The following is a 12,566-nucleotide window of genomic DNA, read 5'->3' on the forward strand; positions in this document are numbered from 1 at the left end:
CTGAAAGTAAAAAAACTGCAAAACCAGAACACTGTATCCAGTAAAACTGCCTTTCAGAAATGAAGCCAAACTAAACTATAATCCCAGATAAACCAAAGCACAGAATTTATTAGTAGCAGACTTACATTATAATGAATATCAAAGAAAGTTCTTTAGGCTGAAAGTAATTGATATCATGTAGCACGATGAATCCACATACAGAGACATACAAAAAAATACCAGTAAAATAATCATGTAATTATAAAACCCAGTATAATTACATACTTCTCCTTTCTTCTCTTGACTGGTTTATTGCAATAAAGGATATGTATATAAGTGCACTGTTGGGCTTATCATGCATAGAAATGTAATATATTTGTCAATAATCGCACAAGGTAGGTGGATACGAGCAAAAAGCTCTATTGGAATAAGGAAAGGACATCAGATCCAACTCAAATGTATAACCCAAAGCCACAGAAAGAAATTAAGAGAAGATATCATAAATAAAATTAATATTAAAAAGTCTATGAGGTATGATCAAACAATACAGTGAATGTTTAAAATTTAAAAAATGTATTACAGTAAAAGATACATTGCCATTAATCCCCCACGAAATGCTCCCCCTTGCTTCAAATACACTTATCCCATCATCCCATCATTCTTGCCACTTTCTGAATCAGTTCTAAAAGTCCTGTTTTGTGAATGTTTTTAGTTGCACTGTTGTGATTGCCTCGATGACTTTCCCAAAGTCAAAATGACCATGAAAGGTAAACGTTTTGAATTGATTCAGGACATCAAGGCAGCCATGACAACGCAACTAAAGACACTCACAAAAGAGGATTTCCAGAACTGCTTCAGAAAGTGGCAAAAATGATGGGATAAGTGTGTTTGAAGCGAGGGGGAATATACAGAAAGGGGTTAACAGCAATGTGTCTTTTACTGTAATACTTTTTTTAAACATTCACTGTATTTTCTGATTATACCTCACATAAACATAGACTTGCATTCATATCTTCAATCAGCTTCCTTGAAAGACTTAATATTATATAGCATGTTATTTCCTCATGTATAAGACGCACCCTTTCAGATGGACTCATGCCTTGTTAGGGAGACCACTTCATAGTCGGTATAGAGGCCTGACCACTGCACTGTATATCTGAAGCTGATGTGGAATAATAATGTATGTCAACTATAATTATATATACATATAGTCATGGGACGTGGAGTAGAGAATAGGAATGGAGTCGATGGAATTGTAATAGATAAGCATGATATGGGGGGTGGGAGGGCAGTAGATGGGGGAGGGGGGTTGTTACTTTGTGAGTAGTAAAAAGGATAGCTTTTGCATTGTTCTGTACACCTGAAACTAACAATAAAATCAAGAAAAAAAAGATGCACCCTTTTTTGAAAAATTTGGGGTCTAAAAACTGGGTGTCTTATACAGTGGTTGTATTAACGCAAAAACAAGCAGGAAAAAAGTGGGAAATGCAACTAAAAAAAATCTACAACCACTGTATAAAACATACCCAGTTTTTAGACCCCAAATTTTTCAAAAAAGGGTATGTCTTATACATGGGGAATATGGTAATTATAAGTGTATTGCTGAGTCTGTAATACATAGATGTTTTATATCTATATACACAAAAAAATGAGCTATATAGGCATAAAGTTTCCATATTTCACTGTAACTAAGTCAATATAAAATTGAAGTCAATTCTGATAAGTTAAGCTGTATAGCCCTAGAGAAACTAGTAAGAAAAAACTAAAAATATCTTCAAAAATAATTAAAGGAATTAAAATGTTACACTATAAATTATCCACTTAATGCAAAAGAAGACAATGAAGGAAGAACAGAGTAGTGTAAAACACATGAGACACATAGAAAACAAAAAGTGAATGTCTAACGTAAATCCAATTATATCAATAATAACATTATTATTGATAATGTTATTGAGAATGTTAGTGAGAATGGCTTAAACAATTTAATCAAAAGGCAGATGTTTTCACATTGGCTTAAAAAAACAGGATCCAACTATATACTGTCTCTGTAAGAGATACTTTAGATTCAATCATGCAAATAGACAATGGAATACTATTCTGCCATAAGAAAAGATGAAATAGTGTCATTTGCAGCAACATGGATGGATCTTAAGATTATTACACTAAGCGAAAAAAGTCAGACAGAAAAAGTCGAGAACCACATAATTTCACTGATATGTGGGATATAAAACTGAAAGCAACAATGGTACAAGACAAACAAATAAAGAAACAAAAGCTCATAGACATACACAATAGTTTAGTGGTTAACAGAGGGTAAGGGGTAGGGGGTGACAGATGAGGGTAAACAGGATCAAATATATGGTGATGCAAAGAGAACTGACTCTGGGTGGTGAACACACAATGTGATATATAGATGATGTATTACAGAATAGCACACTTAAACTTATGTAACTTTACTAACCATTGTCACCCCCAATAAACTCTAATAAAAAAAAAAGTTAAGACAGCTGGCCGAGTGGCTCAGTTGGTTAAGAGCTCGCTCAAGAGTTTGAGCTCAGCAACAGCAGTTCGATGCCTGGCCTGAGCTGAACTGCCACTGAGCTGCCAACAGGTGGCAGGATGGCTCAGCTAAAAAAAAAAAAAAAGTTACGTTGAAAATCAAAAAAAGAAAGAAAGAAAAGATGTACAATGCAAACAGCCACCATAAATGAGAGTGGGGTAGCTATCCTAATAACAGAAAATAGATATTAAAACAAAAAATGTTACTAGAAGAGATACATTTCATGATGATAAAAAGGGACAATCTATCAGGAAGATAAAACAATGATAAGCATATATGCACATAACAGAGATAAAAATGCATGAAACAAAAACCGATTGATAGTTACAAAAAGAGATAGACAATTCCACAATAGTTGCAGACTTCAACAACCACCTTTCAATAATGAGCATAATGATTAGGTTGAAGATCGACAAGGAAATACAAGAGTTAACAATGGAATACACAAAAAGATCTAACAGACACCTATGGAATACTCCAAAGAATATACATTCCTCTGAAGAACACATGGAACACTCAGGAGAATAGATCCTATGTTAGGACATAACATAAGCCTCAATAAATATAAAGAAGCTGAAATCATACAAAGTTTGTTTTTCAAATACAATGAATGAAATTAGAAATCAACATTAAAATGTTTGAGAAATACATACAAACATGGAAATAAAATAAGACACTTCTAAATAATCAAAGTTCTGAAATTAACCCTTACATTAATTGTCAAATGATTTTGAACAGAGTACAAAGAAAATTCAATGGGAAAAGAATAGTCTTTTCAACAAATGATGCTGGGACAACTGGATATACTCGTATTCACATGCAAAATAATAACGTGGAACTTTCTACTTCACACAATGTAGAAACATGCATGCACACACATACATACTCAAAATGGATCATAGACCTGAGTGTAAGACTTAAAAACTATAAAACTCAGAAAAATATATAAGTGAAAATATTCACATCCTTACATTTGACAATGGTTTTTTAGTATGACACCTAAAGTACAAGTAACAAAAATAAAAGAGATAAATTTCAAATTCAGGATCCATTTTTAACTGCTGAGTTCTCAAAAAACATAGAACTCCATTCCATGATCCCTTTAGATTATGAGTACACCACTTTGTATCTATTCCTCCTTCATCATTAATCAGTTTAGAGAAGTTATTAAAATATCAATGGTGCTCAGTCCCTGTCAATCATTGTTCATGATCAGTACTACCAATCATGCAACTAGAAAGTTTTATGTTTGTAAATAAGTACAATTAAGTAATAATAAAATGTATTTTCATTAGAAGAAATCTGTGAAATCATAACATTCGTTATTGGCATCTGTTTTAACTATTCGAAAATAATCAGTATTCACTTTAAATGTCTACTTAAGAAGCTATTTAAGTTATTGAATATTTTAACCATTTTTTTCTAATTTAAAAGGTAATATATAATTTTTTAAAGAACATATATTTTTGCTAAGTTGAGATCACATTATATTATAATTTTGCACACTGCTTTCCCCCATCTTTATAAATGAACTTTTTCCATGTCATTCCTCAAAAACATGATAGAAGCAATGCATTGTTCCACTGTATTGATAAATTTCAAATTACTTAATCTAGATTTCTGTTTTAAAATGGGTGAAGGACTTGAATAGACATTTTTCCAAAAAAGGCATAAAAATGGTCAATAAGTACATAAATGGGTGCTTGACATCACTAATCATTGGGGACATGCAAATTAAAACCACAAGATATCAGCTCACACCTGTTAGGATATCTATCATCAAAAAGATAATAGATAACAAGTGCTGGTGAGGATGTGGAGAAAAGGGAACTCTTGTACACTGTTGGAGGGAATGAAATTGGTACAGCCACTGTGGAAAACAATATGAAGGGTCCTCACTGTTGTTCTGATTTTCACTTCCCAAAGGTTACTCTTTCTTGGTTTTCATTTTTTTACCTAGTTTGAGAGTTCAAGGCTTGGTAAATGTCAATGATTATATTATGTATCTCTACTCTGAAATATTTTGGAAATATTAGGAAAATATGTGCTATATAAATGGAATCTCATAAGAGGTGTGTAAGAGAGATAGAAACAGATAGAGAAAAACTTTATAAAACCCAAAAACCCTTAGGATGTTCTCTGGTTACAAATAATTTCAAAATAGCTGAATGGCAAAAGCTAAAACTCTTCATTATATCCCTCCTAATCATTGAGAAGGAATTTCTTAGTATTATGAAAAAGGAATTACAAAAAATATTCAAAAGAATAAAGAGTTCTCTGGTTAAGTTTCATGATTATGATATTTAATAACTTTTTATCAGGTTTTAAGCTTTTGTTAATTCATTAAATGGGGAAATCTAATACTGTTTTACACCTTTTATTTCTCACTACAAAAAATACCCAGAGCATTTACGTGTCATTCTCTGTGACATTCGACATTTTCTATGTTGAAATGGACCACGCATCTTCCTTAAATGTTTAATAGCTTCATCTTTGTGCTACTGACTCACTGTTTTCCATCATCCCTCCCCCCTTGGCGGAATGCCCAATACAAAACCATATACATATAGTACACTAATGAATGAATGAATGAATAAGTGATTATGGTTTCCTTTGCCCTGAACCACATTTTTCACGTTTTTATGAAAAGATAAAAACAAAAGGAAGTTTTTATTCTTTAACATACATTCTAGAATCTTATTTCCATTAATGTCAATCAGGTAATGTCCAAGTCATTCCAGTTGGATAGCTAAAGATGTAGAAGTGTAACAGTTCAGAGAAACTGGTGCATCCACATTTCTTAGGTTACGTTAAAAAAATGAACATAAAATACCAGTAATTTTTATTTGACATTTCAATGAGTTTCCTCTTATATAATAACACACAAGGTATTGTTACATTGTGATTCCTCTCAACTCAACAAAGTAAAATTAGAAATTATTGCTTTATACATCAATATTTTAATATGAAATTGAAGCCTTAAAGGCTCAATTTTTATTTACTTTAATTCCTGAAGTCTAAAATACATTATTTCTTCAAAAACTGAAAATATTATACCCAGGTATCATAAAACAGACACTCATAATATATCTGAATTTGTTCATCATCTAAAATGTGCCATGTGTATTCAGAGATACACTTAAATTTTACTTTTTATCTCCTTTGGCTACTACAAATTATTTTTCAGACATACTGTTAACCTCAGATCTTCATCAACTATTTTCTGGTTGCAAAGAGCTGGTATGTATGTATTTCCCAACAGCATTAGAGACAAGGATACAATTTTGCTAGACTTGTATAACCCTGCCAGGGCTATGCAACTGCATTTCAATAAATATTAACTAATATTCATATGCTAATCTTTAAAATGAATCAATAGTGTGTGTGTGTGTGTGTGTGTGTGTGTGCATTAGAAGGGCTTGAAAAACAGGTCTATGTTTTGGGGTGCTTCTGGCACTTATTATATGAATATTGAAGGCTTCTTTTTTCCCAGATACTCAGATATTTTGCCAAAATGTACTAAAACAAAATCACTTAGGGAATATGAGCTAGCCTAGAGATTAATAAAACCTCAAACCTCACAAATTTCCACAAATTATGATATGAAAACAACAAATAATTTTAAGCTATCAAACATTTCAATACTTCACTCAGTTTGTTTCTATGACATATTTATCCCATATGAAAGATTTGCTGAGGGAGATGTAATGGCCTTCTGGGACAGGAAGAATAAGTTTTCCGTAGAAAATGTTAAATTAATTTTGATGGTGATGCAAAGTTAAGGAAGGGTTGTTAGGGGCTGGCTGGCTGCCACCGGGTGGGGTTTTGTTTTGGTATCCTCTTAGAGTCTGCAGGTGTTTGGCACCAGTATAAATCAGGGCCAGCTGTGATATTTCAGTTCTGATATTTCCCTCCCAATAGTTCTCAGAAGTGATGCTTCAGGGTGATGTCTTACACCTGATGTATTCAACTTGTGTGGTACAAATGTGAAGACTATTAAATATTAACACCAGTTTTGTGACACCTTTTGCCCTCTCCTCCCCACCCGAAGGTCGCAGTGTCAAGAAGAAAGAAAAACATTCATCAGAGGTTTAATCATATATATATATATATATATGATATATATATATATATATCATATATATATATATATGATATATATATTTTTTAATTGAGCAGTTCATTCAAAGACGGTGACACACTAGAATCATCCAACATACAAAACACAAAGGGCAGAATAACACATTCTCTTTAGATTCTCGTCATAGATAATGATCCTTCTAAATCCTCTCAGTGGTGAGATCCATACCTATTTTTACAGGAAATTGAATAGTTTCTATTAAAAGCTGCATTTTCTTTTAAGTTGTTTGGGTTGGAAAACCTCAAACCACAATGTATTTCATGCATATGTTCCCAAGGGTCTGTTAAATAGGACCATACTGAGGTCATCTAATGTTTTTTAAGCTTTTTAAGAATTCACTTATTGTACTGCACAACCTTGGCCTGATTAAAAGAAAATATTTTAAGAAAGCACTTGGAAACATGACCATTAAAATCTATATGCAGATAATCTATATTACACTTCTACAATGCAAAGGGTTTTCAACAGATAATTTATCACTGAGAGACAAAACAACACTACCACTGGAAGAATCTGGGATCACAACTTCTCAGAGGTATCAGTAAATACAGACCAAAACCCCTATAGTATTCTTGACAGACTTAACAGTGGATGCCTGTAGGATCAGTTTAACTGTCCAAAGGTCTAAGGCATGTAATCAGAGGATGAAAAGTAGAGAACCTTTTATCTGTCAAAGAAAGAGAAATCATCTGTCGTGTCAACTGAGACAAAAAATCAAGTTTTCTCCAGGCATGAGACAATGATGAAATTATTTAGGTTATAAATAGTTACTACCATCAGTAAATTTCTGTTGTCTACCGAGATGAAATGTAAACCACAAATGACATGTAAATGGTCCACTTGGTAAGTAGGCCCACAGGAAACGCTTTCGTATTTTTTGATGCTTCTAATCTTTTCTTAATTTTTTTGATTAGACATACCCCCTTGCACTTCATCAAAGTCTCACTTCCTGCGCCATGTTCCAGGCCTTGTACTTCACCCAAATCAATTTTCAGCTGAACTAACAGCTGTGCTGGCGCGGCGCACGCACATGAAGAGCCGGTCGTGGGCGCCAGCAGCGCGGCCCCACATCTGAACACAAGTGCCGGCTCCACGCACCCAGGGCCAAGAAACTGCACAGCTCATCAGGGGAAAAACAAGGGAGGCCACCATAAATGAAAATTATACTTTTATGGAAAATGAAAAATAAAAGGATTTTCGGTAATCAGAAATGACGAAGGGTTGAGAACTTGGCACAGAGTTTGCAGATGCATTTTCTTAAAGGGATATTTGTTAGAGCTCAATTTTAAGCTGATGATCCCTATCCTCATACTACACTGGATTTGCCTCGATCCACTAAACAAAGGTAAGTAAAAGGAAGTGTTTTTTAACAAAAATCTAACCATAAAGGGAACCATCAAAACCAGAGCTACTACCATTCATTGAGCATTTACCACTTAGCAATCCCTGCTATGTGCCCATAATAAACATTACCTCGTTTAACACTTATAAAAATATAGAGACAAGATCCCATCTCACCACTTTACACCTGGAGAAACTGAAGCCTAGAACGTTTATACAACTGCCCAGCAATTTAGACTCCATGGTCTTAACCATTATGTTATGCTTAATCCCTAAGCTTTTCAACCAGAGGCTTTCCAGTCAGACCTCAGATACAGAGCTTGTCAGCTCCACTAAGGGCGCACAGTGGCCACTTGACTGTTGAGAAAATCTATATCATGCAGAGAACCAACTCATTAATTTGTTCATTCGTGCATCAGCAAATATTTATTGTGTACCTGATGTTTAAGTCAATTTTGAATTTTTCAGAAAGGAAGAGAATTACTAAGCCCATGCTAAATATCTAGCAAGTAGTCCATAGAAAGTACAGTAAAGATTTGCTGAATACACTTTCAAAGTTGACATCTGTTAGGTGTCATTTTAAGGTGTGGTGTGTTTTTTTAATAATTTATTTTACACAATTTTTTTTAACTCCCTGATCTTTTCACATTCTACGTTCCTTTCAAAATTTAAAATTATATGGACTTCTTTTTAAAGGAGTCAAACATTCCCAAGCACAGGAGAGATGGTACCCTTGCCTCTAGTTCAGGAAAAGTCCTACTTAAAATTGTCATAGTCATCTTCGCTTATTTAGAAATGTAATACTACTACATTGCTCTCTAGGCTTAGTAAAAATCAGATAAATTTATAAATACATTTTAGCATTTAAATTACAAAGAAGAATAAAATTATATATATGAGAGTCCAACTCTACTCTTGCAACTAAAGTGAAATTGTCAACAACTATCACTGCATGATTAAGGCTTTTTGAGGTTAGAATTGTAACAATTAGGACCTATTTTTTGAAGTCTAAAATGGCAGTTTTCAGAGACGTTGCGATAGAAAGAAAAGTTGGTATCCTGGCTTAGGTGATATATCAAAATTCTGCATTTGGAAGATGGGCTAAGTACTGGAAATATGCCACAGACCAGTAATAGAAATTCCTTGCAGATCGAAACGAAGTGAGATATAAAGGTTAAAGTAATTAAACTCAGCTACAAGAGAAAATTGGGAATGGAAATTCTAATTATCCCATCTTCATTCTGAACCAGCCCATAAAGTGAACAATTTTAAGGTACTCGGTCGGAACTTGGATCCTGGTCCATAAAAAGTAAGTATTGTTAGAATATATCTAATAATTTGTACAATAACATTCTTTACTTTGATGACATTATCCCTGATAAAACACAGGTGGAGCAACAGAAATGCTACTGGAAAGACTCTTAGGAAATATCTCTAGAGAAATGTGCTCTCAAACTGAGTTAAATGTGAAGCCCTACATATCTCAGTGACCCTTTTAAAAAAGCAGAGAAGTAATAATAAAACCCACCCATTCCCCCACAACAGCTTAATGCCAAAGCATTGCCTCATTCAAAGTTATGAAATGAGAAAACTGGCTTTCTGGTCTACTACTTTCAGCGTGTGCACACTGCGACATCATCGCAAGGAATCACCAGGCATTAAATCCACTGATGTGGTGGGGACCCTTTCACACCAACCCAGTACATATCGAGTGGGCGCCTTCATCTCAAATGCTCATTGACCATTGTTTTATTATTAACAAAGCCTCGCCATAGTCACAATCTTAGCAGAAAAAAAAAACCAGCACAAAGCAGAATTCCTGAATTCATTCACTTTTTTTCTCCAGCAAATATTGTAAATACTAAATTAAATATATTTCAGTTCTGTTTCAAATAGATATTCATGTAAGATAAAGGTACCAAAGTTAGAGGATTAAATCAGTTTTCAAGAAAGTTCTCCTTTCTTAAAAAAAACGTATTCCATCTTCAGTATTCCAATTCAGTTCAAAGAAAAATCTGCCACTTTATAAATGAAAAGTATTTGTCTAAAACCCTATAATTTTTAAATGTTGGAGACTAAAAAGATATGTAAATAATCATAGTGAAAGCTTCACAGAAAAATGGAGTTTCTCTACCTTTCAGGATTATGTGAATCTCAGAAATGGTAAAATGTTTTCAGGGATATTAAAGTAATAAAATAAAAAATTATTTTGACAACATCTAAAAATAATCATTTCAACAATGTTCTACATGAAACATTTTTTCAGTTGATCCTTATTTCTGGACCCCACAAAGGAGCCTGTTATCAATGTACAGCACAAATCTCTATTCAAGTACAATTTATTCTTCATGGATAATGCACATTAATCAAAGCATATCAAATCAAAGCCTCTCATTTGCAGAACGAACTATGACTTGCTTTGTACCTATGAGAGGTGGGCTGTAACTGTGAAAGTTCTCATAGTTCTTTCTACAGAGAATGATCTCTGAGTGTCTGACCCCAACCTCTCAGTGGTCTGTATTTCTATTTTTCAGGAAAAACAAATGTACTGATCTTGGAAATTTTATGTAGGCTGCTGAAGAAATATGTTATATCTGATTAACATAAAACATGATGACAGGCAGCCAGTTCTAAACTCTGATTCTTTGTATTTCAGACCCACAGTTTAATGTAACAGTAAAAAATCATGTTATATAACTAAAGTACAAGATCAGTGGTTAATGTACATGTATATGAATAAATCTGGATAGAAAACAGAGGCAAATGTTTTAACCATGATTTTAACGGCGGCGTACTAAAAACTTCAAAAAACAAACCTGTGGTTCTGCAAATACATTCTTCATATTGTTGATTGGGCCATATGGGACGCCGCTGCCTTCAAAGTGGTGTAACCACTCTCTGGTCATTGCCACCTCAAACCTAGGAACAGACCCAAAAAGAGTGCATTTTATACTCTAAAGTATTGTAACACAACCATTTTGCTCATGTGGCCCTCTGACGCAACCAATACCGACACTGTTTCCTAGGCTTCCTTTGCTCCTAGTTTTGAGAGAATGTTGCCGACTAGAACCGACTTGAGCTGCACTGTAGTGGTAAGAATAGCCACTCTCGTCCCATGGTTGAAAATGCACCCTCCCAGATGTAATTCCTCCTATTTCTGTCCTTATGTACTTTTTCACAGAGAGTCCCTTGGAGAAGACAGATTCTGTGGAAAATGGTATTAATTGAATTTCAATGTGTCATTGAGCTCTTTATAAAAATAATAATAGTAATATTGCAATTTTGAGCATGACGTCATTGTGCAAAGTATTATTTAGGTCTCAGGCATAGTATATCAGGTTAAAGACACTGATATACTAAATTATTCCTCAAAACAAAAACTGAACTAATATGGTTGTTTTCAAAGAAAGCTATGTATCACTATTACATTTAAAGTACATCAGTACAGCTGAAACTAATTCTAAAGAATGTGTATTTCACAATAAAAAATAATTTTTAAAAATAAAGAAATTTTAAAAATAAAGTACATCAGAACTAACAGCCATCACCAGCAGTCTAAAAACAATCTTAGCTACTTATTTATTTGGACTGTGACTTACTAATCAGAACAAATCTAGACATACAAAGACAGATGACTCAGTTTAGGCAACAACCCTAGAATTCATTAAAGGCCTTTACTTCTGTTTTGTTTTGATTGTAATTTAAAACTGGATTTCACAGACGTAAAAGCTTATTTGATTTCCTTTATTCTCTCTATTAGGAAGGAAAGGGGACATAATTCATTAATGAGCTTTACTGTTTTATATTTCTTCTCTGTTAAGACGGTGAACAAAATCTTGGATCCCCAAAGACAACTCAACATTTATAGTTTGTAATATATAAAGAATTTTAGAATTGCTAATTGTTAAAATAGCAAACTATTTTTGAAGTAACAATCTAGGTGAAAAGAGATTTTTTCTGAAGTTAATACCTTGGTTTGCGAGCATAATTTGTTCTAGAAACAAACTACTCATATTGCAAGACATCGTTCATTTACCATGTTAAAATGTATTAGAAATGTTTGCTCGTCTTGCGGGACACTCACAAACCAAGTTACTTGCAATCCAAGGTTTTACTGTATTAGTTAAAGTAGATTATTGGCAGCAAGTAAACTGCTTTATCAATATGGAAGGACTAGGGCAAATATAATAGTAATATTTAGTATTCATGGACTTCTAATTCAGCTCTCTTATACGTAGCTAGAATTAATCACAGATCTGCAGATTCCATGGAAAATTATATTAGAGAAATGCACTTCTACTATTGAATAAAAAGTGTAAAAACAGCATCAATACTTTGAGGACACTTCTCTGATTGCCATCTAATAATGTTCATATATGTTTTATATAAAATATTTAGATCATTATTTATATAATTTTATATAAAAACGTCCATATAAATAAGGATCTGATCATTTTTTAATGAAGGTAGTATTACCTTTCACAAGGAATGTAATTAATCCTATCACACATCCACTCATTCTACAACCATCTAGAGATGCCTACT

General features: G+C 33.4%; 1 protein-coding gene across 5 annotated transcripts in view; it reads right to left on the reverse strand.

The window, feature by feature from the left end:
• Positions 1-12,566, reverse strand: part of SUGCT (succinyl-CoA:glutarate-CoA transferase) — a 798,083-nt gene that overhangs the window by 406,544 nt on the left and 378,973 nt on the right. For all 5 annotated transcript variants that reach the window (XM_019653837.1, XM_019653840.1, XM_019653838.1 and 2 more), the window contains one exon: positions 10,838-10,940. In XM_019653837.1, coding sequence (XP_019509382.1) covers positions 10,838-10,940 — 103 coding nt within the window. The remainder of the gene's footprint in view (positions 1-10,837; positions 10,941-12,566) is intronic.

This window comes from Hipposideros armiger, unplaced genomic scaffold (genome assembly GCF_001890085.2).
Source record: "Hipposideros armiger isolate ML-2016 unplaced genomic scaffold, ASM189008v1 scaffold_208, whole genome shotgun sequence".
NCBI lineage: Eukaryota > Metazoa > Chordata > Mammalia > Chiroptera > Hipposideridae > Hipposideros > Hipposideros armiger.